The sequence below is a fragment of the Acomys minous genome (genome assembly GCF_964271855.1).
Source record: "Acomys minous genome assembly, chromosome: 6".
NCBI lineage: Eukaryota > Metazoa > Chordata > Mammalia > Rodentia > Muridae > Acomys > Acomys minous.
The window spans coordinates 39,580,833-39,599,379 of record NC_140487.1 but is presented as its reverse complement, the minus strand read 5'-3'; the positions used below and the strand labels follow the sequence as shown (position 1 = coordinate 39,599,379).

The following is an 18,547-nucleotide window of genomic DNA, read 5'->3' as shown; positions in this document are numbered from 1 at the left end:
CGTGCTAACGAGGAAGGTAGGCATTTTCATGGGGTCCCACTCCTAGGCAAAGAACTTCACGCCACTAATGACACTGGGAGGAGGAGAATTAGCCTCTCTCAGGGACAGTACAAAGTGGCCAGACCTGAAACCAAGACCCAGCAGGTTGGATTTACCTGTTTGTGTATATACATTATGTGTAGGAACAATAAAGAGACTATCAACTTGAGAGGAGGGGGGCAAGGGAAGGGTTGAAGGGGAGGATGCCTGGGAGAAAAGGGAGGGAGGACAGTGCTGTAATTCTATTTTAATTTAAAATGTGTTAATTTAGCCAGGTGAGGTGGTGCATGCCTTTAATCCTAGCACTCAGGGAGGCAGGTGGATCTCTGTGAGTTCAAGACCAGTCTGGACTACAAAGGGAGTCCAGGACAGAGAAACCCTGTCTTGAAAAACAAAAAGAAAAAAAGAAAAAAGATAGTTTGGCCAGGCATGATAGTGCACGCTTTTAATTCCAGCATGCGGGAGGCAGAGGCAGGCCATCTCTGTGAGTTCAAGGCCATCCGGGTCTACAAAGCAAGTCCAGGACAGCCAGGGTTACAAGAAAAACTCTGTTCCGAAGAAACCAAAAATAAAACAACCCCTACAGCCATGGGCTGGGAAGGTGACCCCGTGGTTAAGGACTTGGTGTGCTAGCATGAAGACTGGGGTTGGGATCCCCAAAGCCCATGTAAATGATGGGTGGTGGGGGCCACCTGGAACTCTAGCCCCAGAAGGCAGAGGCGGGGCCCCTCAGCAAGCTGGCCATAGAGCCCTATCGATGAGCCCCAGGTGTGACTGAGCGATCAGCCTCAGTGTAGGAGGTGGGAATGCTATTGAGTATGCTTGCCAACACCACCCTGAGGTTTTTACATCTATACACACAAGCACATGCCTTGACACACATGCACCCACAAGTATGCAAAATATACTAACATACATGCACACACACACACACACACACACACACACGAAAAGGAGAAAAAAGAAATATGATGTAAATCACCTCGCTTTACACGTCTCTCCACATCTTATAGGAGTGGCATGAGAATGCTGTCCTGTGAGAACATCTGCTGTCCCCAGCCTCGCTCTTGTTCCCGGTTTGTGGCATTCAGGACTCTGCTTTTTAAGGCATGAGCTGTAAAGACCCGGAGCCACTTTAAAGTACAGTGTCATCCTGGAGCTCTTCCATCTTTCTTTTCAAAGCTTTCCTCTCCCCCAACTGCATTCTTGTAGACATCCATGCCAGGCAGAAACACCTGCGGCTGAACCGAGCCGAGTCCTCCTCGTCTCCCCACGCCCCTCCCTCGGGAGCAGCCAGTGACCCAGAAGGACATGGAATTCTTTTTATCCCCCTCACCTAATTGGTCACATTCTTAGAATCCCCAACAAAGACCCCAAATGCCCTTGTGGGGTAAATTCAGAGCAAAGTTGTGAGCACTTCTTGGCACTTCAGACACAGGGTTCACCTGCAAGCAGGTCGGTAACCCTCCCATGGGGATGTTCAGGCCTGTAAGGTCCACATGGGTGCAAATCAAAGCTCTCAGGGCTGACTCTTTTGCCTTTAAACTTTACAGCCTGAAGGTCAAAGGTGAACATGAAGAATGTAAACTCTTGCCTGTTCTCTGTCTTCCAAGAAACTCACTGAGACAAGGCCTGGAGGAGCCAGAGAGGGCTTTGACCTTGGGCCCTGATGTTGTTTCGTGTGCATGCAGGCGGGATGGTTGGGAGTGGAGGTTCAAGTCTGTGCTCCCTGCCCCAGTTTGTCAGCCGTGTAACCCTACCAAGCTGTTCCTCTCTCTCTCAGCAGTGGCACACTATTGATGCCTGCCCTTCAGTCTTCACAGGGACGCAAAGAAATGACAACTGTTACATTGCCCAGCACCTTGTCTGGCTTGCCAGAGACTTGGTAAATGGTAGTTATTCTTTTGATAATGAAAATACCGTTCTTGGAGAACAGGGGTGTCTTTGAGTGGTTTACAGCACCCAAATCCCCTCAATCAGCAGCTGCCCAGATCATTCCCCCAGTTTAATGACCACTTGTTGAGTATCCGTCATGTCTGCCTTCATCGGCTGTTTATTTTCCTTATGAACTGACACTCATCTGCTTAGTCACTAAGCCCTGAGACCTTACTTTCCACATACTCTGCTTATTTTCTAGTGTGAGAGGATTTACGTTGTTGGCTGGGGAGATGGCTCAGTCAGGGAAGTGCCATCCCACAGGCACAAGGACTTCAGTTTGGATCCCCAGAACCCACATCAAAAGCTGGACCCAGAGTCCTCATACTGAGGAGGAATAGAGGGATCCTGGGGGCTCACTGGCGGTCCCCTACTCTAGCAAATTCCCTACTCCAGGTTCAGTGAGAGACTCTGTCTTAAAAACTAGAGGAAGGCAGCCAACATCAACCTCTTGCCTACACACACACACACACACACACTTGCCCTCTTGTGCATGCATGCACACACACGTTAAAAAATATTTCAACGTTTTTCACATAATCTTTTATTCAAGCATGGCTCCTCCTCATGTTGTTCAGCGGTTCTGCCAGACAGATCTTTGCATTTGCTACTTATTTTCTTTACTAGGTTATTATTTGTCTCTTTTTTGCATTTTTGTTTGGAGGGCTGGCCAGGAACTCATGATCCTCCTGTCTGAGTTAAAGGTTTATACCACCATGTCTGGGTCACTATTTTTAAACTGAGAAAAGTTTAACTTTGTTTTAAGCAGAGTTTATTAAAAAATTTAAGAACCTAAATGTGAAATTCCAGAATCTCCCCCACTTCATTCTTTGCAGATTTAATCACAGCGAGTTTAGGTCACTATCCTGTGACCAAGGAGACACCCCGCTAGTATACTGACACCTAGCCATTGAGAGACTGCCTTCTTATAGCAAAGTACTGAACCAGCCATGCCTGCAGCTTTGAAAAATCTAAAGCATACCTCAAGAATGGAAACCAGCCAATCATGACTGGAACAAGGGGCTCATGTGGGAAAGTGGGGACAACCCCCGCAGTGTCCTAGGACTGGCTCAGGCCTTACAGTGATTCACCAGCCTCAGCATCCAGTGCAACACTAATGTTCCTATAGTCAGGGCTAGCTGGTGAGAGAGGCTCTTCTACTGGCTGTGACTAAACACCTGACAGGCTACTGTGGGGAGGAAGTCTTTATTTGGGCCCCTAGTTTCTAAGGGATTTCAGTTCACCGTGGTGGGGAAAGCATCCAGTGGGGATGTGAGGCAGCACTTTGCCCACATGACATGGGGCAGCCACAAAGCAGGTCAGAACCAGAACAAAGGCTCGGCCCCAGCCACTTACTCCACCAGCTAGACTCCAAAACTCAAAGGTCCTGTAGCCTTCCCCCAACACTTCTGCTGGCCAGAGACTGAGTGAGGGACCTCAGTCAGGAGCCTGTGAGGGACTGCCCACATTCAAACCTTAACACCCCTCCTATGTGGCATCCTGGGCCTCCCTCATCTCGGAAGAGGCCCTCTTAACAAGCTCCCTCAAGCTTCTTCTACAGCCTGTTGCTCTGGTTAGGGATCCATCGTTTCCTCACGGGGCTGCACAGTGAGCTGACCTCTGCCAGAGAGAGTGATTTGAACGTGCCATGGCTTCTGTGGCTGTAGGTCCTCCTCGCAGGTTGGGTGCCCCCCACCCCTGTCCCCCTCTATACTCTCCGCACAGTTTTTTGAAGGTGAGACCATCTAAACAGGGAGCTGAGAAGACCCAAGCTAATCATCTTCCGCAGGGGGCCAGTTAGCTAAACCCTCAGGTAACTGATTAATTGGGGGAGAAGCCACACAGATAGCACTGCCATTAGTTCACATTACTGGAACTTGTTTTTTGTTTCTTTGTTTGTTTTGTTTTTTAATTATATTTACATGTGCCTGAGTGTGGGTTTGTGCCTGTGAGTGCAAGCACCTATGAAGGCCAGAAGTGGGCATCTGATTCCCCTGGAGCTGGAAGGTTAATCGGTGGCTGTAATCCACCTGCCATGGCATGTGCCGGGAACTGAACTCAGAATCTCTGACAGAACAGTACAAAGTGCGTGCTCTGAACCACTGAGCCGTCTCTCTACCCCAGACTGTTAAGAGTTGAAGTCCTGTCAGCCTGGTCTCATCCTGGCTAACGAAGGTAAAAAACTGGGTCCCACAGATGAGAAGGGACTTCCTCAGGACCACAAGGCTACCTAGTGACAGAGCAAGTAACTTTTCCACAGTAAAAGCTATCAGAAAAAAACAAAACATGTTTGTTCCCCTCTCTGGCATTTGACCCTCTTTCTTACTTACAACACACGTATGAACTAAAGGCGTCATGCCTTCAGGAGCTTGGGTGAGTCACAGCCCCATCCTGAACCTCAATCTCCACATCTGCAATAGGAGGAGTTGAGTGAGATCCCCTCCAAATTCTGAGTTCTGCTGTGAATTCTTGGCTGAGTCGGGCTCCCTGCTTGTCTGAGGCCTTCTGCTGAGTCCTAGGGCAGCCCTGTGTCTCCTTGAAGGAGATCTCTCTGTGTTCCCTAGCGGAGCGAGGGCCGGAGAAGGCTTCAGCAGCGTCTAGCTCTCGGGGCCTCTCCTCGGGACAGCCTCTGGAGCCTTCTAGCTCTCAGAACCCACAAGCACATGCATCAAAATAGTTGTGTGATGTCATGTCATAATGGGAATGCGCTCTGGCCAATTGGTGCCAAGAATTGTCTGTACAGGGTGGTTTCCTTTTACAGTCTTCTTAAAGAGACATCACGCAGATCTGCACATGACTAGCAGGCTAGTGCCGGCTCTGCCGACTTGGGCTCCCCTCCTGCTTTAAGTTTAAAGAGAATAAATAACCCGGAGCTTGTCAGTGAGCCGGTGACCTTAACTACACAAACAGATCCCCTGCAACGTTCTGTTCATGCCTGCGGTGGCTTCTTGCCTACTTAAGGACAGGCAAGACTGACACTGCCGGGAGAGGAGAGGTGCTGCCTGTCAGGACGGCTCTTCTTGGGAGTCTGAGGGACCTGAGTGGAAACTGCAGTGATTACCTGTGGCTGCAAGGCTGGTCCTGAGGTGCAACCCTCATCTTATACTAACCCCAGAGACTCTGGTGAGGACACTCGGCTGGCCCACAGGCTGTGTCTGAGCTTGACTGCCTCTCACAGCGGTAAGCTGTGGCTCCCAGGTATCCCGCACCTGCCAGCTGATGCTCCCCTTCTGGTGAGCCCCTTCCCCAGCTGAGGCTCAGGCGGGTTCTTCACGTCCTGCTATGCTCACCTGTTACCGCTTCTGTGGCCGCAGTGACTCATGAAGCGCTTTGGAAGTCTGAGGGGCAGCAAGAAACCCAAGGACCAAAACCGAAGCACACAGCGGCGCCAGTCGGAGCCCCATGGCCTCTTTGGTAGGATCCTGTCCTTTCTATGTCTCTACTAATCCTATGATTCATGTGTACATGCGTGTGCATGCATACGCATGTGCCTATGTACACATGTGTGACTATGGTCAGCTGCTGCTCCTTGCTCCGGGCATACCCATGAGGCAATGACTAAGGTGAGAGGGTGACTACTAACTAAAGGCTGTGCTGCTCCTAGGAACTGCCCGGCCAGCATCGTCACTCTTCCTAAAGCTATTTTCTTTCTCCAGCCCACCAGGCTCCGTGTGCTTTAGGGATCAATAGGGACTGTTAGTGGTTTAGGAAAAAACAGTGGCTTAAAGAAAAGTGAGGATGAGTCGAAACTGTGAGCCTGTGTTGTTGCAAATGAAATGTGTGTGGACAGAAACCCATCTGTTAAGAGAGAGGGACTCCACCTCCTTGGTCTCTGGCAAGAGATCTGAAGGATTGAGGGATAGTTGTGGGGAGGGGTAAGGGGGAGGTGAGTGGGGGAGGGGGGGATACCTCTGCCTGTTTTTGTGTCCCTTGGGGAGAAACTGCTTTTGGGATCCATTGTCAGGAGGCTGAGATCAGCATAGCTGGGAGAGTTGGCCACATAGCTGGGGTTCGGTTCAGGGACCTGCTGCTGCGCAAGGCTGGTGGTATGTTCGGTCCATATGGAGTGACATAGGTGGAGTTCAGGTTTCCGTACTTCAGAGGGACCCGGATGATGTGTGACCACTCAACCCTGGGTGTCAGCTGTCATGTTTTAAGAATCTGAGGCTGGGGCTGGAAGTTCGACTCAATTGATAGAGTGCTTGCCTGGCCTGTATGAATCCATGGGTTCAATCCCCAGCACTGAGTAAAACTGGGCATGGTGACACACAACTGTAATCCCAGCACTTGGCAACTGAAGGTAGGAGGATCAAAAGTTCAGTGTCATCTTTGGTCGCATATCAAGTTCAAGGCCAGCCTGGGCTACATGAGACCCTGTCTCAGGGGGAAAAAAAAAAAGTAGAATGTGACATTTCAAGTGGTAGGAGTTTGTCACAGGCTAATAGTTCCTCTTGCTTCTTCTGATGCAACAATGCTCTGGAGAGCTTAGTGTTCTGAGGCGGGCCACCATGGAGACGGGGGCTCCTGAGGAAAGTCACTGTGGAGATGATGGGGGCTCCTGAGGAGGGCCACCATGGAGATGATGGGGACCCCTGGAGTCAAGGAGTTTCCAGGCTCATGAAAGAAAAATAATCTGGAAAATGAACCAAAGAATAGACTCCCATTTAGTGCTAGGGAGAATCTACGGAGGGATTGGGTGTTTGACACAGCTGCAGGAGGAGGAGAGAAGACAGTCAGTGATTCGTCTAAAAACAAGACTCATTTTAGATAACAAGTAAATACTCATTTACTACAGAATTAAATCTGACCCTATTATTGAACTAAAAGTCTAGTTTTGCTAATGGGGACAGGCAAGCAGACCTGTTATTAAACGCCTGGTGTGTGGCAGACAGTGGTTTCTGCCCTGGTGTGTGAGAGCTGGCTGTCATCCCATCTTCTAAGCTGCTGAGATCAGAAATAATACTTTCATCTCCACCAAGTATCCTAAGAGCTTTCATGCAAAGGCCAGCTCTCCCCTCGGGTCGGGGACGCAGGGGCTCTCGGAGCGTGGGGCCCAGTGCAGCTCAGTGCTGCCCATCTGCTCTGGCTGACGTAGGGTCAGGTGCCAGGGCTCTGGACTCTAGGTTTTTCCTTTAGTTAGCATCAGACTGAACTAAGGGCTGGGTAGCTGCTCCACCATGCCAGGCCTGGACCCACCGAGTGAAAGGAAAAAACCATGAACTATAGAGGAAGCTTCCTCCTCACTCAGCTTGGCTAACTCAGCCCATTCCACAAGACCATCCAGGTCTCCACCCAGGACTTCCTGGTCTCTGGGGAAACATGTCCCCCCACAGTTCAAACTGTGGTCTTCAGCCCTGCCCCTTCTCTGGTGAAAAAATGATAGCCTCAGACACCCCTTTCCAAGGAGGTTGCTCTGGCTGTCTAGGAAGTACCACTTTGGGGCTTGGCTCTGTGTCCTTTCCTCCATGGGGAATTCCACACATGCCTTTTCTTCCGTGGGAGTTGGAGGTGCCTGCCTGTTGCCTATTCCCTGGGTCCCCAGAGAAAGCACCTGCCTCTGCTGCTGGACTGCTGTCTTAGGCAGGGTCTCTATTGCTGTGATGAAACAGAATGACCAAAAAGCAAGTTGGGAAGGAAAGGGTTTATTTGGCTTACACGTCATATAGCTGTTCATCCAGGGCAGGAACCTGGAGGCAGGAGCTGAAACAGAGGCTGGGGAGGATGCTGCTTACTGCCTTGCGCCCCATGGCTTGCTCAGCCTGTTCTCTTATTGAACCCCTGACCATCAGCCCAGGGCTGGAACAGCCCGCAATGAGCTGGCCCTTCCCCAGACAATCACTAATGCTTGTCTACAGCCTGGCGTTTTGTTTTGTTTGTTTGTTGAGGCAGGGTTTCTCTGTGTAGCTTGTCCTGCAACTCACTCTGTAGACCAGGCTGGTCTCCAACTCATAGAGATCCACCTGCTTTTGCCTCCCAATTGCTGGAGTCAGAGGTGTGCACCTTCACTGCCCAACCCTACAGTCCGATCTAATGAAGGCATTTTCTTAATGGAGTTTCCCCCATCTCCGATGACTTTAGCTTGTGTCCAGTTGACATAAAAGTACCCAGGACACATGTTCTACAGAGACTGTTGTCCCTCTAATCCCAACATGCAGAGCTACTCCCTGTAGGGACAAGATCCACTTCATTTCATCCAATGTCTTTCTTATTCTTCAGCCAAGTGGCATGCTTTTGTCTCACACACATGAACATGCACACATACACATGTATGCAAATCCATAGGCCCATGAACTTACAGACATCGTCCACACTCACATGTGCATCTATGCACACGTGCACAGCCACACGCCTCCACACAGCTGTCCTGAGAGCCGCGTGGCTTCCCGGAACAACTGAATAGGATGAGCAGGGGGCTCAGGTCTGCCCACTGTCACTGAGGTGATGACGTTGAGCAGTGGGTGGTCTCTCATCAGGAAGTACGAGGCTATCACTGGAAAGCTGACCAGCTGGGCCAGTCATGGAATCCTTTTGGACAGTTCTGAGTCACAAGGTGCTGGGCCCACCATGAAACTTCACATGGACTGTGCCACAGCTGCACAAAGGCAAGACTTTCCCATGGAGTTCCGTGCTATGCATGCCCGACAGAAAGTCTCTTCAGTAGAGAGAGCTCCCAATATGTCAACAAAGAGCCTGTGCTGATAACAGCAGTAATGTATAGGGAGATCAGGACAGCGCAGTACTAATCAGATAAGGGACAAGTGACACATCCCTGTTTCCACCCCCCTGCTGTGATGGGCAGAATTAAGTAAAACCTGATGGGCCTGAGACCCAGCCTGTGACTACCCATGGCTCCGCCCCAGCCCAGCTCAGCAGGGTCGTGCCATGGCTTGGTGAGCAGCACCGGTCCCTTCCCTGTCAGGTGCTCTCCTCTACATCGGCAAGCCCTGCTGGCACAGCTGTCTGGTCCCACTCACATGCCACAGACCTTGACTGCATGTGGCCCTAGAAGAACGTCAAAAGCTGTGCCTCAGAGGCCAGGGCTGAGAAGCAAGGCCTGATGTTCTGTCCTTTTCTCCACGACACACTCTCCCACCACGGGCCTCACTCGGCCTTTCTAGTCCCTCACCCCGACCCTGGCCACCTGCCGGCCCTGTCTTCTAGTGTCCTGAAGTAAATTTTATGTAAGTACCCCAACGCAGTTTTTAACTTTTCAAAGTGGGAGTTTTCAGTACATTGTACACAGGAGAATGCACAGTGGTACCCACTTCCAGGCCCAGCCAGTCCCCATATCCTGCCAGGTCCGCTGGATCCACTCTGCCGGACCCCTTGCAGCTCTGAGGATGCAGAAGCAAGCCAGTCAGTCCTGTGTAGGGCTTAGAGCCCCATGAGAGTAGACAACCAGTGATGGCAGAATATACATAACACAGCATTTGCTGTCTCCACCACACAGCAGCCTGTGACTCGGACGCACAGAGGGTGCTCACACTGCTCTGCAGCAGCCCCCTTGTCCATCGTGGGGCTTCTCATGATCCACCAGAGTTCTGCACCCATTAAACTCCTCATCCCACACTGCAGTCCCTGGCCACCCTCACTCCACTTCCTGTCTCTTTTAATTAGACATCTCTCAACTCCTCATGGCAGTGGAATCATGGGAAAGGCTGATCAGCAGATACAGTGCCTGCAGTCAAGCATGAAGTCCTGTGTTCAGATCCCCAGCTCCCGTGTAAAAGCCAGGGGCGCTGCACATCTGTAACCCCCCAACCCTGGGTGTGGCAGGGCAGAGGACAGGCAGATCCTAGGTGTGGAATCTAGCCAAATCCATGAGCTCCAGGTTCAGAGAGAAGAAGACAGCCAACCTCGGCCCCTGGCCTCCCTCACCACACACAAAAGTGGAACCGTGCGGCACGCGTCCCTTTGTGACTGACTTGTTTTGACAGATGGATGGGATTTTGCTGTAGGATAGGGAGGGTAGCCGTGACATCTAGAGAGAGGGTGAAGGATAGGCACCCTGGGCATCACCATAAGGGGGAGGCAGCCTGTGGTCAGAACCTTGCGCCAGGTGGAAAGATCCAGGCCAGTGGTGAAGTAAGACTCGGTGTCCCTGGGACCACCTGCAGGCCGGTGTAGCGGGGGTCAGAAGGAAGCATAGTTGAGCACTTAACACCATCTTAATGGGTGAGGACAGGACTGTACCAGTGAGAGGGAAGCCCTGAGGGTCTGGAGAAGAGCGCTTCAGTACTGACTGTAGGAACCGTGGCTAAACCTACAGCGGGGAGAGGGCTGAGCTGAGCTTCTACCCTTCCTTCTGCTGCGTGCCTCTGCGAGCCTGCTCTCTGCCCAGGCCTGGTGTCCATTCCTTCTGTGCCACATAGAAGACTCCGGACATAGTGAACCGTTCTGTTAGGATGAGCCCCGTCTCCTGGGAGGACAGTAACACTCCGGCGGCCAACGGAGTGGTGTCTGGGACCAGGAGTCAGCCACTGGCAGCTTAGGCTATGAGCCCAGAGGCACGAGGCCCAGCTCCTGTCCCCCTCACTCTGGCCTGAGTCTGGAAGCGTGCCACCGGCCATTTCCCTGCAGACGGAGGCTGCTGGGACAGCCAACTCCAGCCAAGTCGCTAGTCAGCGGCAAGGAGCAGAGGAGCTGAGGTGCCTTCCCTCAGGCGGTTCAGGCATAGCAGCTCAGGACAGTGATGGCTGCGAGGCCAAGGAACGGAGAGGAAGGAGACAATGCCCAATTGACCTTTCCCTTTCCTGCTCCCATCCCAGGTGCCCAGAAACACTGCAAGGCACTTACAGCACTGAGGTGGGTTGGGGGGCAGTGGAGGAACGGGGTGGGGGAGATGATTTAGGAAAAGGCATGAGTTCAGGGCCGCAGTCCGTCCCTGATCCTGTCACCACAATCTGTGAGATAAGCCTGGCCAACAGAGAGCCATGCATCCAAGATGCCTGTGTCTTGGAAAAACGCAAAAGCTCAGGTCCTGCAGGAAGCGAGCAGAACCCATCCCTCTGCTCCAGGAACTGAGGAGAGAGAGAAAACATGTGAGTTCCCGAACATTCTAAAGAACAAGTCAACACTGAGTGTTCTCAGAGGCACGACTGAGCTCTCACACCACCCTGTATCCTTGGCCCCAAGCCTCTGTGGGCACTGCTGCTTTTCTCTAAACTTCTTAGGCAAGGGTTGGGTGTTGTCCTAGCCACAGGGGAGCATTGCCTCCCTAAGGATCCAGTCACAGATGGCTCAGCTTGGAGGCGGCTTCCCAGGGGGAATGGGGACTGTAGCCATCAGACTAAGTACTGAGGTGATGGGCTCTGGCTCAGGCCCAGAGCTGGGAGTCCTGCTATAGCAGGAAGCAGGTGAATGGCCCCAGATGAGTTCACAGGGGAGCTTTGGTGAGCTGGGGCCCGGGGTGCTTGAAGGCCCCGCTATGAACAGGAAGAGATAACACAAACCAACGACAGTTGATTTCCTAAGTGAAAGAAAACGCTTAACAAGGCTGAGCATAAGCCAGCCTTCCTGGAAATCATATAACATCTAGTTCTTTTCTGTCAATGTGAAAAAGCAAATAACGATTATGAAATAAGAAATTAGTTTACTCTCAGTACAAACATCAGACATCATGCTTTAGAATGCAGACCCAGGTTACTCACAAAGACATAGGTCCCTAAAGAGATGGCCAGGGCTTATACAGTCCCAAAAGAAAAGGTGGCTGGACTGTCCAGGAGTCGGGATACAGAGCAGGGGGGAATCTCTCCTCGGCACGTAGATGCAGTCTTCAGTGGGGTGGAGACACTTTCTGCAGGAAGTAGGTGCCCACCCATTCCTAGCCTCGAGGTTGGGAGGGGTGAGTGGCCCAACAGCCCAGCGTACATTTTAGGGTCTTATCCAGCAGTCACGAAGCAAAGGCAGATAGCACGCGGCTGCCGCTAGGGGCCAAAGCCCACCGGGACAGCCTTGGCCTTTTCACCCCTTGTTTTTGCATAGAGTCTCATTATCCAGTTCCTTCCTGTCTCAGATGGACTCAGATCACAGACGCTTGCCACCACATGCAGCAAACCTTGGTCTCTTGGTCCATAGGGCTGTGACGCCCCCACTCGGCACATGGCAGCCCATCTAGAAGGTCACAACGCAAAGGCAGGCTCTTTAGAGACCGTGAATCCACACTTCTTCCCAGGAACTTCCGGTTAGCTGGGAGTCATGCCAATTCAGAGTTGCCACTCCCATGGTCTGGAGCAAAGTGCTCTTCTTCCTGCTTGGTACCATGAGAGAGGCCTGCGGAAGCAATCTCTGTGATGGGGCGGTCCATCATGGGCCTTTGAGGAAACTCTCAGAAGCCTCAGAATAATACAGACAAGTATATGCTCCCCAGATGCATGCCTGTTGTCCAGTATTTCGTTGTGTACACTAATAAATAGATGATAGATACATAGATGAGAGATAGGTAGGTAGGTAGACAGACAGACAGACAGACAGACAGATAGATCATTTGGGCACTAGCTAGCACAGGGTGGAGCCCTTTTAGAATGTAGACTTGATCAGCAGAGAAAGTGCTCCTCCTCAGGCTGGATGGGAGGAAGTGACCGTAGGCCCTCATCTCACACACTCAGACAGGATGCTCTGTGGCCCAGTTCAGTGAGGAGGAACTGAGAACTCCACCAACAAGAGGCAGCCCTGACCTTGATTTTCAGGGTGAGCAGATGGTGACATTTAGAGAAAGTAAATCAGCTTCCTCCTGGCTGAGAAACACCCAGGGAAGCATAGCACCCGGGGCTGCGTGTGTGAGGCCCTGAGAGAAGCAGAGCAGCCGGGGCTGCGTGTGTGTGGGTGCACGGCCCTGAAGAACCCAGACTCGGGGACCTCACATCCTTCCTCTAGAGTCTCCCATCTTGCAGGCAAAGTCAGTTGCCCTCCCGTTGGCATTCTCAGGAGTGAACCTCCATGTGCCATGGGGTGAAAATACTTGGAAATTAAAGGTAAAGACAAGAGAGACCAATGGGTGTTGCAGCTTAGACTGAAGATAATTTTGGATCTTTTGTTATTTTTCTGTGATGCAGGGGATGGAGCCAGGCCTCACCCTTTTGATGGTCTTGCATATGGGCCTCTCTGACTAGGGAAGGACTCTACCCACCTCCAAGAGTTCCCAGCTCTCAGCGGGGATTGACAGAAGCCTGCCCTTCTATATACACAGTAGCCAATTGGAGCCCTGGCTCTGTACACCTACTCCATGGAGCTCCAGTCTCCAGAGAGCAGGGACGGACAGACAGACAGACAGACAGACAGACATCCACAGAAGCCAGTCTTTGTCTCCTCGACCTGCCTTACCTTTCCTCTCCTTGGAAACAAGAGCCAAGGCTCTGCCTACTCTTACCTTTCCCCTCTGCTTCCTGACCAGGGCTCATACCCCCTTTCATATCCCTGCCCTCCATGGCTGTGATGCACCCCTCCTCCTGGGCACTGTAATATACTGTCTTTCCAGTGGACGTGGTCTCCTCCTCCACTGGCCTCACAACCCCAAAGTCATCACAAAACACGCCCTCCCCCCCCCCCCCCCCCCCCGCCTGGAAAGCTAGACAGTAATTTCCCTGGCTTCTTTCCCATATACCTTGTGAGTGTGCAGCGGTGTCTCCTGGAGCTTGGCTTCCTGTCATCAGGCAGGCCACAGTCTGCCTGGAGCACAGATGACACGCCCACCCTTCATAGATGAGCAAAAGCCGTTTCCAGGTTCGTTCGCATATTCATCCTGCCATTTGTCTGTCTGCTGGGCTTAGGCCGGGACCCCTGGTAGGAGGTGCACTCAGAGGCAGCCTTAGAAGGTGGGGGGGGGGGGGGATGTAGCCCAGTAGGCAGATAAAAACGCATGCACAGAGCCTTGGATTCCTCCCGGCACTGTAGAATTGGGGTCGCTCATGCCTGTGGTCCCAGCACTTGAGAGGCAGAAGCAGGAAGATCAGGAGTTCAAGGTCACCCTTGGCTATGTAGTGAGTTGGAACATAGCCTGGCTACAGCAGACCCTTATTCAACAAACAACAGAACAATGCATAGTCTCGGCACATCCAGTTCCTCACTAGCTGGCGCTATGCAGGTGCCCTGCCGGCTACCCTGGGCTTCCCAGCAGTGCACATCAGCCCCCTCTGCCTGTTGTCCAAGGTCTGCACAAATGTAACAATCTCTCCTCACCTGTGATTGAGTTTTGCCATCCATTCCCAGGCATCTCTCTAGTTTTTCCCAAGTCCATATTCACTTCCTACTAGCAAAACTCAGGCTCAGCCTGCCCATGGCGATTCATGAAGACAGCGGTAGGGAACACCCATGGAGAGGGCCACTCCATCCTCCAAGGCTACATTCCTGTCAGGACTCTGTGTTGGGATTTCTCTGTGCCTGGGAACCCGAGCAGCACTGGGTTTGTAACCACTCACCGTCTCTATAGCAACCCCTGACTTATACCAGCCACATACTAAAAATAGACCATCTCATCCCTGATATAGAAAAGTGAACGAGAATGAGAGTGGGGCAGGACCCTCCGCATCCAGATTGACTTGGAGAGGCAGTGATGCGCCTGCTGAGGTCTCTGTATGCACCCACCCGAGAGTACAAAGACCAGGCGGGAAGGGACACACCTGCAGTGTCCTCAGAGCCGCTGTGGCTTTGGCCCTTCCTCATGTGCCAAGCCTCAGCTGGACCAAAGCATTTAATGGTAAAGCACAATTTATCCGAGGTAGGCTGCCTGCAGCCTTTTGTTCTGTTTTGTGTTGGAGGGAGGAGCATTGCTTTGTTTTCTAGGCGATCTCCTTGTGTGCCATAGGCTGACCTTAACCTCACATCCATCTCCTGAGTGCTGGAGTTGCAGGTGGGCTCCCCCCACCCCACCTGGGTTGCTCAGTTTTTCAGTCTTCATTTTTCTGTGCGTTGTAAGTATTTTTCGAGGGCAGGAATGCAATTTGCAGGACAACAGGCGAGCTCCTAGTCGTGGCCTGTGGAGCACTGGAAGACTTGGGAGTATTATGGGACACAGCCTTCCCTGGAAGTGAGCCTAAGGAAGGAGAACCTTCAGATATCGCAAGGCCGGCCGTCTGCTGGAGAAGAGGTGCTACCTTATTCTCTGAGGTCCTGTGGGAACACCGGGCTCACCACTCTAGGGCCAGCCCCTCCCTGCGACAGCACACACAGCGATTCTCAATGGATTCGATCACATTGTCCAAATCATACTAGTTAAAAAACCTTTCAGAATGCTTGAAAACTGTTCTGGAAAGGGGCTGTGCAGGACGGAAGTGGGACCTGTCCTGGCTGAGTCTGAATCACGGCTGTCGTAGCTGAGAATGAGGCTGACTGCATCCTGCAGTGGACTGCCTCTGAGTCTGTGCGCCCCTGTACGCTTGTGTGCGCACACTGAGTGCACCGTGGCCGGCCTTGTTCTTCTTGGAGTGGGTTTTTAAGGTGATGGATGACGTGGTGAGTGGGGCGTCTCTGAGCCCCTGGCCATTCATGAGCGTGAGAGCTATGCCTGGAATGTGATGACTTGGATGATAGAAGCGGCCCTCTGCCCATAAGCCAGGGACAGCCAGGGCCTCTGGGGGGGCAGGAACCATTAGGGAGACACCCTCCTCTTCTCCACTATCCCCATCTCTTCTTCCTTCTCCTTCTTCCTCTCCTTCCTCCTCCTCCTCTTTTCTCCTTTCTCGCCTCTCCCCTTCCCCTCTGCCTCCTCTCCTCCGTCCTCCTCTTCCTCCTCTTCCTCCTCTTTTCCTTCCTCTCCGATCCTCGAGCTTTATCCCCCTCTCTCTTTTCTCCTCCTTCATCCTCTTTCTCACTCTTCTCTTCCCTCCTCCTCTTTCTTCCTCCCTCCCCCTCCCTCCCCCTTTGGTCTCTTCTCCCCTAGCTTCTTTTTTTGTGAACCACAGACCAAAAAGAGGATAAAAGGACAAAAGAAAACATCTTTATCATCTGGAAGTGTGCGGCTTGCCTGTACTAAGCACATTAGCATTATGTCGCCTCACCCCCCGCCCCTCCCCACTCCCTCCTCTACTCTCAGAATTTGTCTTCTTCAGCTGCCTCCATCACACAGTGCTCGCTCCAATCTCTGCCATTCCCTGGTCCCCTGTCTTTATGACCTTGCAGAGTAAAACTGAGCCGTGTTTTTCTTTCCATCCTTTTTTGTTCAACGCCTTTATGTTCTTGTGGACTATGGTACATCTCTATGCTGTGTCAGGTCTCCTTGTGGTGTGGGAAGCCCCTCCCCAGGCTTTGACAGGTTCCGCCATGCTGTTGTATCTTCCGTACGTACGTCCCTGAAAGGCTGAATAACATTCCACCATTCAGAGACCCTTTTGCACATCCAATCATGTGTCACAGGATGTCGTCTGAGCTGTGTCCCATGTGTCCTATTTATTGTCATGCCTGCTGGAAACATCAGCCTCGCTCCACAAGTGGCGAGTGAATTGGCAGTTGTCCTTTTCCTCTCAGCCTCGGACTGGGCACAGAGCAGCCATCTCACTTCCTGCTACTGGTTGGCACCCATATCCCCACAGGACCCACTTGGCGCCCCCTGGTGGATCAAGGCCAGAGGTGCTGCACTCCATCCATCCAGAGACAGCACAGCCCAGAACTATCCAGTGAGAGCTGACCTGACCTCAGACTGCCCAGCCGAAAGTCCTGGGACAACTCTGCAACCCATAACACCCCCTGCAATCAGGTGTTTAAAGCAGATGTCCAGGATGCACTGCTTTGCGGTCCATACCTCCTGTCCCTGTCCTTCGAGAAGGCCTTTCTGAGACGCCAGCACCTAAGTGTGAGTCAGAGAACCAGGCTGATGCAGGGTCACAGTACAGGGGACATTATGGAGATGGTCCTGAGAGAAGAGGAGCCCAGGAGAGTTCCCAGGAGGGAGGCTGTGAAACTCACAGGCACCACTGGGCAAGGACCAACCCAGATCACCACGCGCTCACACAGGCTTCCCAGAGCACAGGTTCTAGGCAGCTGGCTCATGGGGACTGTTAGGGACAGCTGAGTCAAAGCAGCCATCAGAGCAGCCCTGAGACAGTCTGCAGTGCTAGGAAGTGCGTCCTGTGGTTTCCCCAAGTGAAACAAACAGGAACCATCTAAGGTCAAACTTGATCTGTGTTAGTCTCAAAGGTCAGAGTTCAAGTTCAGGTGATCAAATGCAACTCAAATCATAAAAGCAGAGTCCAGCTAGGAAGACAGCTCAGTAGGGTGCTTATTATGCAAGCCTAAGGACCGGAGTTCAATCCCCAGCCCCAACATAAAAGGTTGGGCGTGCACGGTGGTACACACTTGTGGGAAGGCAGAGACAGGAGAATCCTTAGGGCTTGCTGGCCAGACCAGTCAAGCCAAGACAGCATGCTCCAGACCAATGCTGTCTGGAAAAATAAGAAGGACAGCTCCTGAGGAGCACAACCCAAGTTGACCTCTGGCCTTCACAGGCATGTGTGTGCATGACCATTATCAGCACACACATGCAGGGGTGGGGAGAAGCTGTTCAATCCATTTCCAGTCAGAACCCTCAAGCAAAAGGACAGCTGGGTCTCCCCCCGAAGAACCCCAATACACCACTGTGCAAATCTACTGCAAAGCTTTCTCCCAGCGACCCCTCCATAGCACCCTCCAGCCTTTATCAGGGTGACTGTGCATTGAGGGGAAAGTTACTCACACGTGGACAGAGAGTGCCCCCAGCGCCCTTAGTGAAGGGGAAAGGGCGCAGTGCCATAGATGGAGACTTTCAGAGCCAGCTGGAGAGCGGACGGGCCCCTAAAGAATGCCATTTAATCAGACGCTGGGTGCTGTCTATCTAATCAGTCTGGGGACGTGTTAGCAGCACACCCCAAATAAGAAAGTGCCAGTGACAGCTGTGGTCTGCTGGTGTTGAGCTGTCTGATGATGGCAGGAGGCCACAGCACAGCTTCCGCACTCCTCAGACCCACAGAACCTCTTGAGGGGCCAAGCCCACTGGCTGTCCCCACTGTGCTGACTGGGCTGGCATTTCAGAATAGCTGTGATTCTACCCGCCCCACCCAGAGCGGTCAAGCCTGTCTTTATTGGCGCAAAACCCTGCTTTCCACAGTGAGGGAAGGCAGCGAAGGGAAGGGTGGCTAGTCCAGATCCTTCTGGAATGGAGGTTGGTGGCAGTGTCTGGGTATTGCAGGTTGACTCCAGGGCCACAGGCACGCTGAGCAGGTGCTCACCCCAGCCTCTGCCCTCCTAGCGGAGGAAAGCAAGCCAAGGGCAGCGTGCCCTTCAGACTGGGCAGGAAGAACTTGGCAGGCTGTGGGGCTAGTGGTGTGGACAGAAGAGGAAGTTTCAAACAATCATTTCACCAGCAGGTCTTTCAGCTCTCCAGCTCCACGTGGGAAGTAGTCCTTAGCTTTGCCCCAAGAGGGCTCTAGCTAAAGCCCTGTGTTGATGGTCTCCATCTTCCACCATGGGCTGAGGTAGGTGGAGTTCTGTCATGCCTGCTGCTTGTAAGTGATGGTTACGTCTGTTCAGAGAAGGTGAAGTTCAGCCCTGTACTAAGTTTTTGGGGGGTGTCTAAGCCTGTGTAGTTAAACAGGTATTACATGAT

General features: G+C 52.3%; 1 protein-coding gene and 1 long non-coding RNA gene across 11 annotated transcripts in view; one reads left to right on the top strand and one right to left on the bottom strand.

Moving 5' to 3' along the window:
* PRKAG2 (protein kinase AMP-activated non-catalytic subunit gamma 2) overlaps nucleotides 1-18,547 on the top strand; it is a 355,936-nt gene that overhangs the window by 204,628 nt on the left and 132,761 nt on the right. The window contains exon 1 of one of the 10 annotated variants that reach the window (XM_084787783.1): nucleotides 4,811-5,388. The exons of the other annotated variants lie outside the window; for them this stretch is intronic. Coding sequence (XP_084643909.1) covers nucleotides 5,295-5,388 — 94 coding nt within the window. The 5' untranslated portion in view covers nucleotides 4,811-5,294. Of the gene's footprint in view, nucleotides 1-4,810; nucleotides 5,389-18,547 lie in introns of those variants that run through there. 10 annotated transcript variants of the gene reach the window in all.
* LOC311599337 lies at nucleotides 11,547-14,138 on the bottom strand. Its single transcript, XR_014779869.1, has 2 exons — nucleotides 13,577-14,138; nucleotides 11,547-12,378 (listed from the first exon to the last, which is right to left on the bottom strand). It is a non-coding gene; the product is annotated as an uncharacterized lncRNA (long non-coding RNA).